This window comes from Miniopterus schreibersii, assembly GCF_964146895.1.
Source record: "Miniopterus schreibersii genome assembly, chromosome: 4".
NCBI classification, from domain to species: Eukaryota; Metazoa; Chordata; class Mammalia; order Chiroptera; family Miniopteridae; genus Miniopterus; species Miniopterus schreibersii.
Genome location: NC_138105.1, coordinates 89772474 through 89793885, shown reverse-complemented (window position 1 = coordinate 89793885; position 21412 = coordinate 89772474). Strand labels below are relative to the sequence as shown.

Sequence of the window (21412 nt, the reverse complement as noted above, 5' to 3'; positions counted from 1 at the left end):
GTTTACCTTCAGTGTTCTTACATGAGACACTGTCTGCTTTCTACTCACTATTCATTTCATCCCTCCTAAAATGCTTGAGTTTTCTCCAGGATGACAATATGCCTAGTTAAAAACATTTCTTCCCAGCCTCCTTTGCAGGTAGCATTGGCAAGCTGACACGGCTCTATCAATGAGATGTGAGATGTCTGTTAGGATATTAGGGAAAGCCTTTATCTTTTCGATGCAGGCACCACTACCTTCTCCTGTGCTCACTGTTTCTCTCTATCTTGAGAGCAGATGCAGTGGCTGGAGCTGTAGCAGCCATTTTGTGATCAGACAGGACATCCAAGGGTATCTTGAGATACCATCCTTGTAAGATGCTGAACTAATCAGCAATCATCCGTCACTTACCATCATGTATCTAATATAAAAATATAAACCCTGCTTTTTGTCAACTATACCCACTGCTTGAAAGCATTCCTAATATACTAAACATGTAGTTTATTATCTAAAATAATACATTGTGAGAAAAGGGATGCTGTCGCCCTAGCCGGTTTGCTCAGTGGTTAGAGCATCATCCCTCGGACTGAAGGGTCCAGGGTTGGGTTCCAGCCAAGGACGTGTACCTCGGTTGCTCACTCGATCCCTGGCACAGGTCAGGGTGTGTGTGGGAGGCTGCCAATCGTTGTCTCTCTCTCACATCGACGTTTTTCTCTCTCTCACCCCCCCCTTCCTTCCACTCTCTCTGGAAAGCAGTGGAAAAAATATCTTCAGGTGAGGATTTAAAAAAGGGGGGGCACTATTAATAGTTATATCAGGATATTAGGCATAAATCAGTACTGTCCCAGGCAAACTATGATGTATGATATCACTGCCTATAAGGCTAATTTGTGGATTAGTTAAGCTTAGGCATATAAAAATGCTTACTGTACCGCCTGGCATACAACTAACACATAGCACATGATATCATTGTTAAAGATGAAACTGGCAATCAGGAGAAAGCACAATAGTCCATGACATCAAACATTCATTAAAATAGGGAAAGAATGGGGAGGAGGGCTTTATCACCAAAGATCTATTTAGTTGACAGCTTTTGAAGCAGGATATTGTTGGGTTTCATTACAGAATGCGATCTAAGCACTGAGAGACATTTGTCTCTCCACGTCTAGTGCTGCTGGGAGCCTGAAGGGCCTCTGCTATTTTTTTTGTTGTCTTCCTACACTACCACGATTTTTTACTATGAATCATCTACCCTCACCGAAATAGTTGCTTAGACTGCCTGTCTAGAGAGAGCAGAAAGCTGGTTAGGTAGCCCAGGAGTTGACTCAGTCCTTGTGTGTGCCTCCCCTGCAGGGAACCAGGAATATATTCTTCCCACACACTGTCTGCATGCACACTGGTCAGAAGCAGAAGGGTAGAGAAAAACTGGAGAACCTGACTCTGCTGGCATCCCTTCTCTTGAAGGCTCCTCTAATGTATGCCCTCATCTTTAGCAGCAGAACCCAGAAAGTGATTATGAAAGGGACTTATCTAAGAGACCTTCAAAAGCGTTAATGAATACATGAATTTCATGTGATATGAAAATGAATCTATAATATTTCTAAGACTCTGATGAGGGTAAATTCTTTCCTGGCTATATCTTTTAGGTGTAAGCTTAATTATTAAGAAACAGCTAATTATCGTCATTTGCCAACTATCAATATTTCCATTTGAGAAGCTGATTTATTCTTAAGGTCAAACAAATGTCAGTAATGATGGAAAAATAGACACAATCATCTCCATTTATGGGAAAGAAAATGTTATCTATGAGGTGTAAGCATCCATACTCCAGTTGTTTTCTATGAATACAACTTCAACAAAAATAGAATTTTTCCTCTAAATAGTTAAATCCATTCTTTCTAGTCCAGAAGGTAGGGAGTAACCCTTTCCTAATATAACATTAAAATGTGAAGTCAAAGATCATTACTTGTAGGAAGCACTTGCAGCAAACCACTATTTAAACTTTCTTCATGCTCTTTATCTAACAGACATAACTAATTGGCGATCTCTTGCTTAAAGACTTAGGCCTCTCATTAAAAATTTAAAAAATTAAAATAAATTTACTCACAGCTTCCAAATTTTAGTGGGCAGGCATGGGCATCCATAGGGAAATCCTCCAAATGCATCGGACATTCAGCTCTCACTGTCAGCCTTATCATTTAAGGAAAATATGGGACACAAAGAAGAGCCCTATAGATTAGATACTTCTTGGTACATATGATTCTGATATTATCTACTGTAGCAAATATATTAACAAAGCAAGAGGCACAAACTGTAGCACTATATTGAGCTGTTAGCAATCAAATGATTTACTATGACACCTGATTCCGTATGATGGGCAAGAAGCACTGCTAATGTTTTCCAAAACAAGTATCATCAGCTAATCCACCCAGCTACAGCAAGTCCTTTGAGGATGAGACTGGATGTAAGCAAATAAATACTTACAAAAACATTAATTCGTCCTTGGTTGAGAAGAAGACATGAATAGAAAGGAAAAGAAGATAATTTCTCCTTTCCTAAGTACAGCTCTCACTACCTCCTTCCCTAAAATAGCACCAAGTGCAGAAAACAAAGGAATAGGTGAAGCAGGAACTGTGTCCTCAGGCTTTGAGTAATTGAGATTAATGTAAGTGTCCTTGAGAGTGAATATGTGATCTTACCATATCACAACCATTTAGGTTTATTTACAAATGCATCGCCTAATTGAAGCCCTTTAGTCCCTGTCTTCTGGGAATGTGAATTATATTCACACTTTAAAAAGAGTACTTAGGAAAGGAATTCACTGAAATATATATTTACTCTCTTTTGGTGGAATTATGAGGGAATTCATGCCCCAATTCCTCACATGATCTTTAGAAAATATATCCATATGATACCATTGTAATTAGCTAGTTTTAAAAATAGGACAGGAGCAAAAGGAAGGCCAGACATTATAGGCATTGCCATCTGGGCAGCTTCACCAGGAAGCTGCAATTTCACACTCCCCAGGGAACCACTGGCCCATTCCCTACAGGTCACTGGGGGAAGGGGTCCAACAAAGGGGAGGTAGATGCAGATGCAGTAAAGTCTGGATGATATAGGGAAGATGCCTGCCAGTCAAAACTGGGAACAGAGATCATTGGCTAGAGTAGGTAGGGCCATTGCAAGTCTTTGAAAATTTGGGGATACATAATCCCCCAAACAAAGGAGTTCGTTCTCTTGGCTCTCTTGCATTTGCTTGTGTTTCCTCCGTAGCCATGTGGCCCTGTAGACCCACATGCATTGGGCTGATGGACTGCAACTGGGAATACAAACTAAGCTAGCCTGTTGGACTGGATACTGCTCCAATATTCTGACAAAATTCTGTACACTGACTCTGATTCTAGCTCTGCTAAAGCCATGGCTACACTTCTTCCTTGGGGGAACAAAGGGAAATGGGACCTTGGAAACTCAGGGGTTTGATTTCATAGAAATAAAACTTTCCACAATACCTCGTCCTCCCATGGGGCCTCTGGAAATTCTTATTCCAGTGGTACCCTAAGAACCCCATTTCCACCGATAACAATATTACTAAGTAGCTCAAGAAATGTGGTAGGATGGTTTTATAGCCATGAAATAATTAAATGATTATAATACTGATAAAAGCAAATATAAAATGTGTAAATTAATGATTAAACTTGAATTCTTAAGTTAAACTGTTAAGGAAAGTGTTCACGTTAGCAAAAGTGGTGAGAACTTTGGGAGATGGGAGATACAGGCTAATTTTTTATGAAGGACATTGCATACATTAGAAACCATTACTTGGTAAACTTTTCAGTACATGCAAATCTCTACCCAGAAAGTCAGCAGCTGGGAGGGATGAAGCTCGACTTAGGACCAAAAACAAGTGTAGGGTATTTTATAAGATAGAATATTTGAAATTTCAAATATCAACAGATCCTGCTTGGATGATCTAGAAAGGCCTTAATACACCTGTCTACTGATGCTCTATTTTCTCTCTCTTTTTTGGATTTTTCATTTTTTAAGTCCTTTTACAATTTTACTTGTTGAGTCCAACATCTACAGTGGTTCTTGAAGCATATTTTTCTGTCTTTTTCATTAGGATATTTAAGTATAAGAAACTAGGAATTCTGGGAGCTTTCTTCAAAGACAAAATATTACTCTATTCCCATGCTAAACAGAATTCACCAAGTCTAGGATTTTGCCTTCATTACTTTTTCATAGCAAAGGAATAATTGGATCGTCTGAATTGCCAAGTGCTGGCCAGGTCTATAAAAATAACATTTTAACAAGTCAACTGGGTATGAAATAATTGCTTCCCTTAAGAATGAGTCTTGAACAATTCTTAATTTCTCATAAATTATAAATATTTTTAAATAGCTCTTTATTAGTTTTAAAAATATTTAAAATTTTATTTGAGTCCTGTTTCCTTCATTCAGCCATAAACAAGTGATTGGTATCTAAGTGCTAGGCTTTCTGGTAATCTCAAATTGTGGGAAATGTTTTTAAAGCATAAATATATAATAATCTTCAATTTAAGTAAAATTTAAAATATCTATATTCTCAATTGAACTAACAATATCCTTGTGAATTCATATACCTCTTCAGAATGTGTATTTCCACATGAATCTGTCATTTTTAAGAGTGTTGAAATTTCCCTTGTTTATTCCCTTCCTTTTAATTAGAAACATTTTCAGGTGTACACCTTGAGATTGCTTTTAGAAATTTAATCTAGACCTTCCTGCAAGGCTGGAATATATGAGGTTAACTGTAGGGAAATGAAGTTCCTCATATCGCATTAGGGCATGTGGGAGAAATATATTGAATTCCTTAATATACATTATTGTAAGCACTTTTTTCATTTTATCCAATCACTTTGACACTCACTTATGTAATGTTTTTGCTAGCTTATTTTTCATAGTAGAGTAATTATTGAAGTTGAACGATAAGGAAAAAAGGAAACGGGGGGGCCCTACCATGGCCCGTTAGCTTGATGGCTGCCCACCGGTGGGAGAGAGAGAAGGGCAGAAAGAGTCCCCCGCAGAAACAATCCTTACCTCATGGTGTACAGCAAGGTGCCATCCTCTGTGATCCTCAGGAGTTTGTTGGGCATGGTCATGTTATGTGCCACTGACTTCTTTCCATTGTGAAAAAAGGTGTCCGGAGTCCAGATCTTACTTGCCATTAGGTTATTTAACCGGAGAACTGTCATTGGTCCTTTAAATTTTAACCTTTCGTCCTTCCAGCTTTGACGGAAAAATACATCGATTGTGTATTCCTAGGTAATTATGGAAAATGGCAGAGAGTTTACTGTGCTGTATTTTGCAATGCAAATAGCTTGCACAGACAATGCATAATTTCTGCAACTTTAGAAGCAAAATGTGAGCTCAGTGATGTTTCTAGAAGTAAACTCATGGTGGCCTGTGCATATTGATGTCAGGTGAATCACTGGTTGGCATAATCATTTTCTGAAATATCTTAAATGCCTGAAATATTTCTTGGTCTGAAAAATTCTGATGATTATCTCCTCAGATAAGTGAAAGGAAAATAACACCCTACGCCCACCCCACCTCCACTACACTAGCACTTGAAAAGATAGAATATCTTACAGATAAAAACGAAAGTCATCTTAGAGGTTCTTACATATAAGAACCTTTTTTATTGAGACAATTCCAATTATTAAGATAAAGCATAGTGTCATGGTCTCTGAAAACCTTACACTCAATCCCAAGTCATCCATGGTTCCCATGTGGGTGTGACAGTCCTATCTACTTTTTGGCAAAATTAAACATTTTTTATCATAGATAATATATATAGACTTTCAACTCTATGCAATGAAGATGAGTATGAAAATAAGGAATCTGTTTCCCTGGTAATTTGGATCTTTTTCAAAAAAACCCCAAAGAATATAGAATATGCAGGTGTGTGTGAGTGTGCCCTTGTGAGCGTGTGTGTACAGTGCACGGGAGAAATGGGTGAAGCTCATCGTCATTCACAGCCAGGGACTCTGTTTATTTGAATAAACACAGCCTTCCTTACGGCAGTACCCAGAGACAAACATCTGCTAATCTGAAAATAAGCAATGTGACTGACCAGCTCCTAAACATGAACAGGGTAACAGCCACCTTCCTGGCAGGATTTGCTACACTGACACTAAATCTGGAACCCAGTGGTCTGAAATAAAGATTTCTGCATTCTTCAGTAATCTTAGCATGCTCCGAACGAGAAGGAAGACTTACTTGAAATCGTCACGCTACATTTTCTTAATTCCCCTAAACCCTGATGCATCAGAAAGCTGTGGTGGTGGTTGTTTTTTAAAATCTTATACATACCAACTTTTGGACATGCAAAATAAATAACGTACGTGTCTAGGCATTTTGTGCATGAATTTAACTACCTGTCTCTTTCTCAGACTTTAAGCAGGACTGAGTAAAGACTCAATGAAGGGTCATCCTCCTGGCACACATTTGGCATTGCTGAGCCCTTACTGATCAAATTATGGGATAGTTTATAATGCACTAAGCATAGTGTGAAATTCTGATAGAAACAAAACAGTGTCACCTGATGCCAGACTATCTCTGTTGGCAAGAGAAGTTACCTTGTTTTTCTGTGTCTGGCAGTGTCAGATGAAGGCACTGAGATACATGAGGTAGGAATTTACTCACCAAGAAACATTTGTTTAAGCATCTGTTAAATTCAGCAGAGGGAGAAATGGTTTGATTTGGATGCTTGAAAACCCTTAGGGGAGTTGGATGGGCATGGAAAGGTTTTTTTCTGTGAGGAGAGAAATGGGGAGGGAGCCTGCGATTCCCTCAGGAAGTGATACAGGGTAGCAGTGCTTGGCAGGGAGGTCGAGTGGATGGACTTACTGTGGGCTGTGCGTGTTATCTTCTCTGGACAACAGGCCAGTTTATGAGATAGGGATATGATAATGATACTTCCATTACGCAGGATCAGCCCCATATGCTCTCTTCTCTGTCCAGCTGAACTACTTGAGCCGGGTCAACAGGAGAGAACGGCTGCTTGTAAGTCAGAGTTCCGAGGATGTCTAAGCTGACCGAGTTCCCATGAATCTGAATATTGGGTTCATTTGTTTGCTTGCTCCAAGGATATTTTTGAAAATAAATGATCATGCAGAATAAACTTAAAATATATTTATTATCAAATCTTTGACAAAATATATACCAAAGTCAGTGATTTCAAAAACATGTCAAAAGTTGAAAAAATTCTGACATTTACATGAATGTCATGTTTTTACTGCCAGCTTCACTCTCCTGTGCTAATAGCAGACAATGAAATCCCCAAGTTCATTTAACATATTCTCTTTTGAAATATTGCACTGGTCACACAAATGTGTGCACGTGCACACACACACACACACACATGGAGCAAATCTAACCGGGTAAGTTTGCATTTCCATTTTCCCCTCTGTTAGAAGTGGAAATGAAAACTGAAATAAAAGGAGTGGCTAACGATCAGCCCCTGCCTCCTCCCGAGGGTAAACATCTGGTGTCCCGTGTTCTGAGAACTGCCCCTGCGACAGTGCCAGAGCAGCAGCAGGCGGCTCCCAGCAGCCGTGTAGAGCCTGTCCTTGCCCCGCGGGAACAGCTCATTAGACCAAGATGGGCCCGAGCCCCTTCTGGAAACTGGAGCGAGAGGGAGGAGAGGGCTGAGCCAAGGCACGATGGTTACGGATGTAAATGCTAAACCTGCTGACTGGAGCTGAACTGCCGGTGCCTGCTGGTGGCCTCGGGTCAGTCTTACCTTCTCTAGACCTCGGCTTCCTAATCGATCAGGTGGGGATGATGGCAGCACTGACTTCTCATGCCTACTTTGAGAAGTGAGGTAATATAAGTAAACAGCTTGCCAGAGTGTCTGGAATGTAGGAAGCTCTCAGTCAACTTTAGAAGTTATTCTGTGTCTCCTATTATCCTTTTAGGAACACCCATTTATCATGGATTTTTACGTAGCTTGTACTGGTGGTAGGACAGAAGACCTGAGGGGAAGCGAGGAGCTGATCACAGCCAAGCACAGTAAAGACGGGCACAGCACAGGACCCCACAGAAGGTGTCCGAACAAACGGAAGCTGTGGGGAAGAATTTGGTCAGGGTTCCGCTCCAGCCCCCTCCATGCACGTGAGAAGTCTCTCCAGGCTGCCCTGTGCCCAGAGCAGGCCCCTCATAATCGGGAGGCCTATTCTGAAGACTGGGACAAAAGGTGCTATGCTCCTAAATAAGTATTGTAATGAGGTGTCCCCACTTGCACCGTTTATCACCATGTGTGTGCTTGGACTTACTGCATCTTGAGCGCTGTGGAAAACAGGGCTCAGAGACTGCGCTGCCTGGATATTTCTGTCGGAACCTAGTGCCCTGGGAATGTGCTGTTTGATTGCTAATTAATGATTTTTAAAACAAAGTTAGGAGTTGTCTTAATTTTGTTTTCTATTCCGGTTGAAGTCAGATGCTTAGGGGGCTGTGGAGTCTCTAGAGACCGTCTGAGTTCAAGTTGCTGCCTGGCTGGGTGGCTTCCCGCCTTGAGAAAGTGTGGATAATAAGAGTGCTTAGCTAAAATATTTGGCATGAGGACCTGATGGAGTATGGTCCACAAAACCCTTAGCATGGTGCGTACCATATTGTAAGTACTTCAGTAATAGCCCGGCTGGGCATGGCTCAGCAGTTGAGCGTCGATCTAGGATCCAGGCGATCAGGGTTCGATTCCCAGTCAGGGCACATGCCCAGGTTGCGGGCTCGATCCCCAATCGGGTGTGCAGGAGGCAGCCGATCAATGACTCTCTCATCACTGTTTCTCTCTGCTTCTCCTTTCCTCTCTCTGAATCAATAAAGATATATTTTAAAAAATAATAATAATGTTGAATGTTCATTAATTAGATATTTTGTTAATTCCCACTTTAAAAACGACAAAGCTTTTCCTGTCTTAAAAAATAGCTTTGTCATTCTGCCTTCTGATTTTGATAGCTTCTAAATCATACTGCTCTATCTCATGCATAATTCTTCTCTAATGTGGTTCACATGATTAATCTTCTCAGAATGGGCAGGGACGAGTTCCACTGGCCACTTAGCAGATCAGTGCACACCTGTGGCTAGTTCGATTACAGAATGATTTGAATATTGCCTGGTTCCAGAGTTTTAGGCTATAGGGAATCTCAGTGGCTTAGACACTCCGCCCCCTCTTGCTATCTGATATTTGACCAAAGGTAATGTCTGAAAAGTAATTCATGATAATCATAGGGTTGATGGTATATCAGAAATCCTACTGTGTACCTCTACTCTAAGACCAAAAATATATCTCATTTGTTCCTTAAATCGTAGTTAATCTGGAGCAGTAACTCAAGGGTATGTCCAATATTTTTAAAGAGAAAAGTTTTTGATCGCCTAGGGCTTTATTCATGCCCCGTCCCTTTACAACTCCTCTTGGGCATCTACTGTCTATGAGGCATCATGCTGGGTGCCGGAGACAGAGTAGCTGTTTATTTTTATTTATTATGATTATTATTATTAGGAGTAATATAAATATCAGAGTGTGATGTCTTTAGTGTTTCCTCTCCTCTCTTGATGTTTCCATTGATTAGAAGAGAGCGTCACCGGTATAAAGCGTCTGAACGCTCTCCATTCCCTTATGCTCTTCTACTTGGGGAGGGGAGCAGGGGGAAGTAATTTAATTTGATGGGTGAATTTGGAAGGCGAGATCGACCTTGCCTGTCTCAGGCTCTTCCTCTTGTCATTTCCATTTTGTATGCTGGCTGTTCCTAAGACACATTTTTCTGTGTTCCTCTATGCTAGAAGGTTTACATGGACAGTCTACACCCTAGCTGAGGGAGGCCAGCACTGCCTGCTGACTGGGTGGGTTAATCAGGCTGATCCAGATGTTTACTTTCTGAAAACCCACTTTTCTGCAGATACAAGACACCTTCTACGATATCATCATTACTAGTGATAAGGTGATTTTGTCATATTCCATATTCTTTACTCTTGTCTTATTTCTCAAAAGGTTCAGAACTCAGGTTGGAAAAGGGGTGTTACTTATTGAGTTCCTTGAGACCTTAATTTTTAAAGATAATAGAGACTCTTAAATGTATCACCGATTAAGTATTAATTCAGCATTCACTGTAAGCCAGCAGTGTGCTGATACTGTGAGGGATGTGAAACAAGTGTGTTTTTAATACTTTTTGGCATCACTTTAGGAAAATAAGACATTTATATAAGAAAAATAACTTCACAAAGGAGTGCTATATGTGAGGCCAAATTGTATTTTACAGTCAATAAATGTGATTAGAATGCTGGAAAGAAATTTCATTTGATATTGGATTAATTAAAAAATGTTTTCATAAAGCATTTTGTTTTGATTTGGGCCTTTGTGGAAATGTAGGATTTAGATGGCTACAGAACAGAGGAAATTTCCATGAAGGGTATGTAAGGAATTCAGAGGAAAAAAATAATAGCTATTATTTATTGAACACTATTGATAGACATTTTAGTTATATACCTCATTTAAATTTCCTAACAATCTTATAAGGATAGGTTAATTATAACAATATACCCATTACAAACAAGCTTAAGTGATTTGCCCAAGGTCATGCCCCTGGTAGTGGGGAGATTTGCTTCCAGTCAGCCTGAATCCTAGAGCCAGACCTGCTAACCCCCACGTGGTGTGTGTTTCACTTACACAGACTATTAAATTAAGTAGTCAATGCCAAGAACATGTGAGAAAAATTTGGTAAAGTCATTTATGGATTGTATGCAACACAGGCAGAGGAGTTTAAATAGGACCTTAAGCCTGATTAGGATCTTTGAAATGCTCTTAATTGGACAGGGGTCGTGAGAGAATGGTGGTGTGGGAAGACTGAGTTCCCACCTGGGAGACCACAGTAGGCCCCCAGAGAGCAATCACTATAGCAACAGATACTGTATCAACACAGCAAGTCAATAAAGTGGCCTACAGACTGACCACAGTGACAAAATGTGTTGCCAGGGGAATAAATCCATAATTGTGGCTAACTTTTATATTTCTGTTTCTCCCAGAGTAATAATGGCTGACATTTGCTGAGTGCTTATTATATGCCAAGAATTTTTAAGTGCTTTTCATGTATTAATTGACTTAATATTTGTGATAACCCCATGAGGTATTATTATTACTTCCATTTTACACATGAAGAAACTGAGGCAGAAAGATATTACCCAAGGGAACATCCTTATAAATGGAGGAGGTGGGACCATAAACCCAGACATTCTAGCTCAGAAATCTGTGTCATTACCCACCACTCTGCTGTCCCTCATGTGCTCCGCTCACCCTAATTTGCGTAGTTGGTACATTTCATAACTTGTTTTAATATCTATAAAGTATCTCATTTTCCTGAGCCAGCATTTCCCAGTGTTTGACTCACAGAACATTCGTCCTACAGAATGTCAACAAGTATTGCATGAAGAAAAAGCATTTTGGACAAATACAATTAGAAACACTAGATTATAGGAAGTTAAAACAGGTTTCCTTACCTCAGGACTTTTCAGAGGCTTTCACCCTGCCCGAGTGGGTGCCCTGTAAATTTCACACTTCGGGAAATGCTGGTCTATAACTTTTATTCTGAATCACCTGAGCTACTCTGAAATCAGAGGACTTTTATATTAAGATGGTGTCAACAAAATGGCATTTTAAAAATAATATTCAATTAACATATCTTTGAAATATTGATAATGGTGTATCTTCATGACCTCTCTGTGTTTTTTTTCTTATATAGGAGCTCGGCTGTTATGACTTTGGAAATATTATATAATTCCTGCAGAGCTCTCCTGGTGCACCGGTTCCCGTCAGAGGGAAGAGAGATTCATGTTAATCATGTGGGTTGGGAAAAGAAAGAACAGGTATGTACCAGTTTTATTCACACTCTTGGTAATAATTTAATAAAAGCCTTTTGTAGTGAAGCTGTTTCTTACAGGTATATTTTAACTATTTCTCAAGTATTCATTCAGATTTTATACTCATTTCCCCTTTTTAGCCAAAAATAATTCAGAAATCACAATATTTATGGCTATTCCGTAATAGTTCTGGCTACGCAGAAACCTAGCATCCTTGAGTCCACATGTCTTCCTTAACTGAAATGGAAGATAACTCGCACTCACACTATTTGGCTTACAGAACATAAACCCAGGCAAAGCAATCATTTCAGGTCTAGGAAGAAAGAAGACTATGGTGACTGATCACCATAAATAGTGTTGGTCTGGGAAATAACTGGGTATTTTCTATTGTATAAATATTGTGTAAATATTATAGTATATTACATATTATACACACAGAGAGACACAAAGATATAGCCAAGCTATTTCAAGTCTTTCCCTAAATACTTAGTTTATATTTTTCTTTCAAAAGTAAATTTAGAAAATACCCCAGGAAAACCAAAAATGCAGTGTCACTCACCATATCATGGTCTGAAACGGGTCCGAAACTGGTGACGAAGATGTCAGTCTTCACTTCAGTTACGCGCTCTGATGAAGCAGAAAATTGGGACAGTGAATGTCTATCAACAGCCCTTATTAGATCTCACCACTGCACACTTACCCCAAATGGGAAATTTATTGGCTTTGATTAGCTACTTCTAAAATTGGTCCACTGTGTAGTCCTGATAATTTACTGCTTACACATGAAATTTCACACTTAATATTTTTCAATGGAGAACAAAGCCTAAATATGCTACTTTGGGAGGTAGAAATGTTATGGAGAAGTCAGCTACTGCTTAATGAATTCTTCAAGAACGGACACACTTTCCTAAATGATACCAAAGCCATTTTGCGTTGTAATAAAAATGTGTTAGCATATGGGCACGGTTTAAGCGTCTGTGCTCTTTCATAGCTCTCCAGATCCTGCAGGTATTTAGACTACTCCTGGGAAGTATACACTGTATGGTAGCAAGTTTTATTAACTCTTTATGGACTCAAGGGTATGTTTTACAAATGATTGCTTTCTGTCACTAAATCATAACTGAATTACCCAAATTGGTCCCTGGAAAAACCTGACAACTCATGTAAGTATCGTCAATTTTGAGGATTGAGAAGAAAATATTAAGGTGAAGAAAAGTTCATTTAATAGATTCCTTTTCAAGTTCAACGTGATTTTATTGTATTGATCTCTGAGGCATAATATCAACCAATAAAACATATTTATTGTACTTTGCTAACAACTCAACACAGACATTTTTAAGGAAATATATTCACTCACCAAAAAAAAAGATAAAATAGAAAAATGTTTCTTTCATAAAAGGAAACAATTTGTCAAGAGGTGAAAATGAAAAAAGATGACTTTGTAATTTTCAGCTTTAGCTCTGAGAAATAACAGCCCAGTGTATTATGCAATTCATTTCATGTATTGGGGCAGGTAGCTCTGACATAGGACATTAAAGTAGTGATCCAATATATGTGATAATAAATTCTTTTGAATATCAATTTTACCCCTCAGCAATTCACTTGTAAATTGTTAATACTTCCAGACAAAATTCCTCTCAAGAAGTCATGTTATACTGTAAACATAATGTGCACAGCAAAATATAAAATAATTTGGAGGTGGAGGTAGTCCCTTCAATAACCAATTCAGTAGTGTTTGGATTGTTTTTGTTTGTTTGTTTTTGCAAACAGTGTTATTGGCTCCAAAATGCTAGAAGAGCCACTTGAGGATTATCTGGGGTTTACCCTTTAAAAACTTCAAAATAGAAGATACAGCTTGAGACAGAAGATAGAGTTGTGTTTTTAGAACTCGCTTCCAACCTCAGTTTGAACATTCTGCGCCAACTATGTAGCTTTAGAGCAGGGATGGGGAACCTTTTTCCTGCCAAGGGCCATTTGGATATTTAGGACATCACTCACGGGCCTTACAAAATTATCAACTTAAAAATTAGCTGTGAATAAGCTCCTAGATTTACCGAATTTTCAGTCCCACCTGTGGTTGCCTTGGCAAGGCCAGACCAAATGATTTTGTGGGCCCTGAGGCTGGACGTCCCCACCCCTGCTTTAGAGAAACGAACAGCTGTTAGCAATAAGTCTCGGTTGTATTAACCATTTGCCTCTTGTATGGGTTCCCATGCTTATAAGTCCCTTCCAGCAGTGATTTGTTTCCCAGGTTGACTTTCATTTCTCTCCAGGTTATAATCTATAAGATTGATGGTGAACATCTTAAAAATCTGAGTGATATCTATGGCATTAAAATTATATCCACTCTTTTATTTTTATATTTGTAGTAGGAAACTACCATTAAGTGCATGCTCCTTTGGGAAATACATGAATCCCTGTCTGCACTTGGATGTGCTGGGCAGCTTGGGGCAGCTCTGCTGGACTCCTTTATCACCGTTACCTCTGTCTTGAGTACAGGGAGGGTAACTTTTCTGCACTGTACGGTATTTCCCCAAGGTAGCTAGCTTTACGGACATTGGCTTACCAGATGTGTTCGGAGCAACCAATCTGTTTTATCTAGCATGATAAAGTGCTCGGAAGAAGTGAGATATCCACTTGCCAAATATATGTGCTGTTTCCCTCTGCTGTTTTTAGCTTTCTAGTAGATTACTCTGCTATATAAGCAACAAATTATGAAGGCCAAGAAGCCTATTATTAAAGATTACTGTGCCATTCAAACAGAACATAAAACATGGTTACATTTACATAGATTTATTGTTAGACGCAGTTGTTACTGTGCTTTGTAGGGATTAGGCAGAAATAGGGAGCAGGTCACATCAGTGGCTATAGCACATTTCAAAAGCCCATTCCCTATTCTTGTATCCATCCCTGCCCCTAAGTGTATTTACCATATCAGATCACCACCTTCCAGGGCTTCATCCCATTTTCTACTAGCCAGCCCCCTCTGAGATTTCCCAGAACTCTCCTCCGTGACGTTCCAGGGCATGTACCTGGCTGAGAGCCCTCGCCTTTGAGTCTCTCAGATGACCTCCTCTCCAGGCACTGTAATCATACCGCTACTCTTAAGGACATTCTGATTTTTGCTGTTTATCATTTCTCCTCCAAATATATTCAGAAACCCCAAGCTTAAGGTAGCAGAATGTCCCAGGCCCCAACCTGAAGGTTGCCTTGGGGATTGTAGTGACTAGTCAACTACAAAATGAAGAGAGTGAGTGATGGTATCAGGAGGGGAAGAAGCCCACCCCAAACATGAAATCTAGGACACCACCTTGAACCCTGAACATGAAATCTGGGACACCACCTCAAACCCCGAACATGAAATCTGAGACACCACCTTGAACCCTGAACACAAAATCTGGGACACCACCTCGAACCCCATACATGAAATCTGTGACACTACCTCAAACCCTGAACATGAAATCTGGAACACACCTCGAACCCCGTACATGAAATCTGTGACACCACCTCAAACCCCGAACATGAAATCTGAGACAGCACCTCGAACCCCGTACATGAAATCTGGGACACCATCTCGAACCAGGGATAAGATCATTAGAAGAAGGTAACAACTGCCTTCTCTCCTTTCCCTTCTAATATATTTCCCTTGCCACATGCTCAGACTCTTTGATTTGTCATCAGCTCATACTGAGTGTCCAGTGGAACCAAAGGTTTTCATTGCTGGAAAACTCTACCCATTATGTAAACCTCTGGAAGATTCGTCATGAAGATTTTAACATGCAAATGTCTCTGAGAAATCACACTTTAAATAAATGTGGTCATTGTTGTTTACCCACATGCTCTCCCAAACTGATTTGTTAATGCTACTCTAAAAAAAAAAAAATTACAAAAGCTTTAGGGAAAGCATGAGACCAATATAATACATTCTGTTGTTTATTAAGAAATAAAAAATTAAAAAATATATATCCTTATAGTATAAGTTTGGAAATTTCAGAAAAACATGAAAAAAGTTAAACATTCCATGGAATGCCACTGTCCACATAAACCCACTGTTAATACCTTGATGTATCTCCTTAGTTTTTTCTATTCAGATACACAGGGGTGGGCAAAAGTAGGCTGAGTGTTGTTCCTGTGGAAAAGGACATGCAGGCTCTGATGATTAACTCTTTCCCCTACGCACAACTGTAAACCTACTTGGGCCCACCCCTGTATGTTTAATGATTATCCTCAAACCACATTCTCACTCAGCTGAGTACAGTGCCAGTGACAAGGGATAGACTCCTTTGACCAAAAGTATGTCTTTCACTGTCACTGACCACAGATTCCCTGAGTGGCACGTGAAGTGACTCTTCTTTAAGATAGAAGGTTTATAATCTGGAGTGCAAAGTTTTAAAATAGCCAGGGGATTGTTGCGATGAGCTTCAACCAAATTATAAAGAGTGATTCACTTGCTTTTGGCAAAGAAATGGTGGCCTGAAATCAAGGCCTCTTCAGGATCAGGCTTAAGTGGAGGATGTGCTCATATGCATGTTCTTCAGCTGATGTAGGGGAGTGGTTGAAGCACATTATTTCCCCAGTCCTGGGAAAATTTAGTCATCTCTTCCTCTCCCCTTCAGGTTGAAATCCCCATGGGGAGAGAGGAGTGACTATATTCATGTAAATTATTTATTATTTAAGGAACACTAGAACATTAGAATCTAAATCATCTGCTCTAATGCCTGACTTTATTGACTTAGTGCTTAGACTCTAGAGTGTTATTAGAAATACCTAGAAAGTACTCAGAGCCTTTCTATGGATCACAGGAGGAAAAGACAAGATATTTTTATCCTGAAAACTACTCTATTTAAGAGCATACAACGTGAATCAGGAACTTCTAATGAAGTTCAGCTAGAATGATTATACACCTAGCCAAAGTTAAACATGAATGAACCCCTTATATAACTAGGAAATAGTCTGAAAAGGAAAATCATTTAAAATAACTTAGTTGGAAGACATGTTGAAAGAACAGATTAATCAGCAATTTTTTTCAATCAAATATTTTCTTCACAATAATCCTTCACTGTCCAACGTAAAAAAAACTCAACAGATTCTATAAATGTATACACATGTTCAAATTTTCCAGGGACAAACATGGGATAGAGTTATGTAAAACAGGACTATGATGATGATGATTGCTCTCCTCTCAGTGATTGGGGAATATCTTCAAATAGTTCATCAATGTAAATTAAGCTTTTTATGATAAATCAATTAAAATCACTCTTTGAACAAGCATATCCTACAAAGATATGTTTATATATAAAATACACACACATAAATACACTTATCTGTATACATATTTACACACTATATTATATACTCTAGCTGCTAGACCGCAGTAGATCTGTTCTTACCAGGGATTTCTTACAATGTTGATAACCTGCTGGTAAGTATTAAAATAACAGATGTTTTGCAGTGATCATTCAAAAAGATGATTAGTGCTTGAGGCAGAAATGAGAAAAGCAGTGGAGTATAGTAAGCAGTAAGCACATTGGATTAAGAGTCCAAACACTCAGATTTCAACTGTGATTTTCCTGGAGATCACGCTGCATGATTTTAGGTACTATACTTTAATTCCTCCGAGCCTGTTTTCTCATTTTTCAATGAAGAAATAATACCTGCACAGTTGACTGCATTGCATTGGAGTGAGGGTTAAATAAGATCGTGATGCCAAAAACACTTTGAGATGTATTTGTTGAGTAAGTTAAATTCATCAACAAATGTTTGTTTAGCATTTCCTATGTGTCAGGCACCATTCTAGGCAGCAGTAATTCATTGGTGAACAGAAGTACAAATGTTCTTGTTCTTCTGGAGCATATCTCAGAGTTTTTGGGAAAAGATGCTTTACATATATTAGAAACACAGATTAGATAATAGATATTAGATGTACTGTTATGTACAAACACGTACAAATTATACTAATAAATTTCAGATGACTGGGAATTCTCTGAAAGAATGTCCTTTGAGGAGGTGGTTTTAAACTCAGACCTGGGAGATAAGAAAACTTCAGGGATGGGCAGACCCAAAAAGAGACGTTTCAAGGGAAAGAAAGAACAAAATTCAAGGTAAGTGTGTTATGTTTTAGAAACAGAAAGTCTGCCCTGGCTGGTGTGGCTCAGCTGGTGGAGCGTCATCGCATGCACCAAAGGGCCACTGGCCGATGTGGTTTCCTGTCAGGGCACATACCCTTATGAAGGTTTCAGGTTGGCTCCCCATTCAGGGTGTGTACAGAAGGCAACTGATTGATGTTTCTCTCTCTCCCCCTCCTCTCCTTCCTCTCTCTCAAAAAGAATCAATTAAAAAAATAAAAAAATGTTGTATATCTGGAGCCTGATGTTGCTGATGAACATGGTACAAGATGACTCTCTAGTGGCAAGCAGGGTCACACCTAAAGGTCTTTGTGCATTTCACTAAGCAGTTGACCTTTATTCTAATACAAAAAGCTTTTGGGTAATGAAGTGAAATTATGTCACCTGCAGTTTAAGAAGATAGCTAATACTGTGTGAATAATGGATTGTAAGAGTGTTAAAAAAGGGGAGGAAGAGAGAATCAACAGTGAAGAGTTATAGGTGTTTTAGTAGAGATGCCTATCACAACAACTTATTTAATATGGCATTGGCCATATTTTCACTGGAAACACTGTGTACTGAGGAACTCAGAGTAATAGTCACTGTGCCTGGTTCCATGGACCTGTACCTTATGAAGGTTTACTGTCCCTTTACGCTACTTTGTGGTCTGTTAATTCATGGAGGCAGGCACTATATGGAGACTAAATGGTACAACATTAGTCATCATAATAAAGTATATCTTTAAATTTCACTTTGAAATGGTCCTGGTTAGAAATTGAAAATATCTGGGGCCCCCCACATAAATATCAATGTATACTCCTGGATTAGACAGTGTTTCAGCTCCCTGCCAGTCATTCTGGAACATCCTTCATTTTCATCCCTAATTCTTTGGAATAGATATGTAGTGCTGTTTAATTTTGTATGTGTCTAGCTACTATAGATGCACAGAGAGTAGAGACTCGCATCTCAAGGTGTCCAAATAGTTCCTGATCCTTTGTTGTTTTTGCATTTCAAGAACTCAGATGATACAACCAACTCCCAGGAAAAAAAGTAAATTTTATTGTGGCAGACATTTATCTCAATTCCACTGAGAAATTTCCTCCTTCCCTCTTTATATTACGGGCAGTTTCTCTTGAGAGAGGGCTAAGCTCTAGAGAAGAGTATCACTGCTGTGTTGGAGGAGTGGGTTTCTTTCTGTCTATATAAATCTCTATCAGTATTGTGTAGCCTGCAGTTGCTCTGAGGTAAGATGCTTCTTTTTCCCATGTTAGTTATAAAGGGTGATAATATAATAGTCTTGGAGGGGGGTGGCATCCGCTTAGGACGTGGTCCTCTCCTATGTTTTCCAAAGTGACTATTAATAATGAGATTCTCATGTCAAAAATGCTCCAACATTATTTTTCAAATAAAGACTTCAGGTTTTACCTGAAAAAAGGAATCATCTATAGAAAAGATTAAAAAGATTCAACATTGCTTCTAGAAAGAAGATGGGAAATGGAAACTATATGAAAGGTCAAAAGTAACTGCTCCAAAAAATCAACTGCAGCCGCCTACTAATCATGTGGCCTTTATAAGGTGAGCATAGTCTCAGTGGCTACATTTTATCTTAGGAAATTCTTGGCGCTGAAGTGGTAGACAGTTCATACACACCAGGAAAAGATGAGAGTAGAAAGTTTCCAAACATGCTAGAACATTCCTCTGGGTATTTGGTCGGATTCATTAGACAGGCTGGCTTCCTGAGCTGACTGGTGATGTCAGCCAGTAAAGGTTAAGAGGCACTCTCTGTTCATTTTAACAGTTCCTCTTGGGTTTTGGTAACTGCTTTTTCACTGAAATTCAACTGAATTATAGGATGTCTAGATAGACAATTTCTGGGGAAATAGATTGCATTATGCCAAAGTCTGAGCATCTGCTGCACACCTTGCATTACAAGCATCAGATAAAACTACAGCAAACTCAGAAAGAAGGGTTCCAGAGTAGAATTTCAAAAGATAACACTAAAAGCCATCACCCGGGAAAGTAACTATAGCAGCAGCAACAGATATTGGATAACTCTAACTTTTTTAAATTTGTTTTTGATATTGTCAGTATTTTAGAATCAAAATTATTGCATTGTGACAGAACTATATTATCTTCTAATGTTTTGAAATTCTAGCTTTTTAATATATATATACAAAATATGTGTTTTAACTTTAGTTGAACATGAATAAAATGGTTGCCTCTAATCTCAACATCACACAGGATACAAAAATAACAAGAGATCACATAAATATCAAGTATCTTATAATTTTGAGATAGAACAAGGCTAAATTTTTTTTAAAAAATGTATTAAACTATACTGCTTTCTCTACCCTTAGTAATCTAGACTTTACAGAGTTGCGTACAATTTCAAATTGGAGTTAATCCAGTTTTTTCCCAGAGCACTTAGTTTTTCCACCTTCTCGTATTTTGACATAAAGACACATAAGCCAAGATCCTAAGTTAATTCCCAAGGAGCCAACACCACCTGGCCAACTGCAGGCACATCCAACCTGGTCACCTTACTTAGTTGGAGATGTTTAAATCTTAAAGTCGAGATCTTTTGCAATAATTGGGCTAAAAGAAGTCTGAAAGGTCTTATACAGGCATAAAAATCCAAAATTAGGAAAATTATGGAAATAAGGAGAAAATCTGCTTTGAGGCAGAGATTGTTTGTTAAATAACATATTCATGCTAAAATACCGTGAGAGAGAACTCCAGCTACACTCTGGTTGCAAATACGTATCTGATACCTCCAAGTAAAATCTAAAACAAAACAAAACCCAAAATCTGTAACACAGGAAAAAGAAGAAAATATTAACTAAATATCTGTTAAGTAGGGATAAGTAAAGTCCATTCTTCTACCTATATTCCTACCTGTTCACTTATATCTACTCCTTCCCTCCATCTGGGTTTGTCACATGATGATGACACTCATCTCTTTCCTTTGCCTTCTTTATATGGTTTGATGATAAAATCTTTGAGAGGTGTCCACCATCCTATGCATCATTTATTGAGATGAAACTTAAGGCAGCACTTAGAAATTATAAGAATTTTTAAGAAATACCATTAGCAGGGAGGGAAAGGGTAAAAAGTTCTGTGATTCCTTTAAAATGTGACTCAACCAAGATCTTACTCCTTTGGCACTATCCTGGCTGAGTTCCATTTAAAAATGTTTTTTGCCCTAATCTGTTTTCCAAGGAGTGAAATAAAGTTGTTTATAGAAGAAAAGGTCTTTCGTAAATTAGATGTGTGAGAATGAACCTATGAACGGGAGAAAAGTAAACCTTCAGCCCGGTGGCATGTCCCAGACACTGAACTGGTTATCATTAAACTGGTTCATCCTGGGATTTTGTCACATCAGCTGTAAAGTGTAACCTGTATATATGGTGGGGCAAAGGGGAATGTAAAGATGTCACTGGA

General features: G+C 38.9%; 1 protein-coding gene across 4 annotated transcripts in view; it reads right to left on the bottom strand.

Moving 5' to 3' along the window:
* GABRA1 (gamma-aminobutyric acid type A receptor subunit alpha1) overlaps positions 1–21412 on the bottom strand; it is a 52437-nt gene that overhangs the window by 20108 nt on the left and 10917 nt on the right. For all 4 annotated transcript variants that reach the window (XM_081137548.1, XM_081137547.1, XM_081137549.1 and 1 more), the window contains 3 exons: positions 12427–12494; positions 5055–5275; positions 2087–2169 (listed from right to left, as the gene is read on the bottom strand). In XM_081137548.1, coding sequence (XP_080993674.1) covers positions 2087–2169; positions 5055–5275; positions 12427–12494 — 372 coding nt within the window. The remainder of the gene's footprint in view (positions 1–2086; positions 2170–5054; positions 5276–12426; positions 12495–21412) is intronic.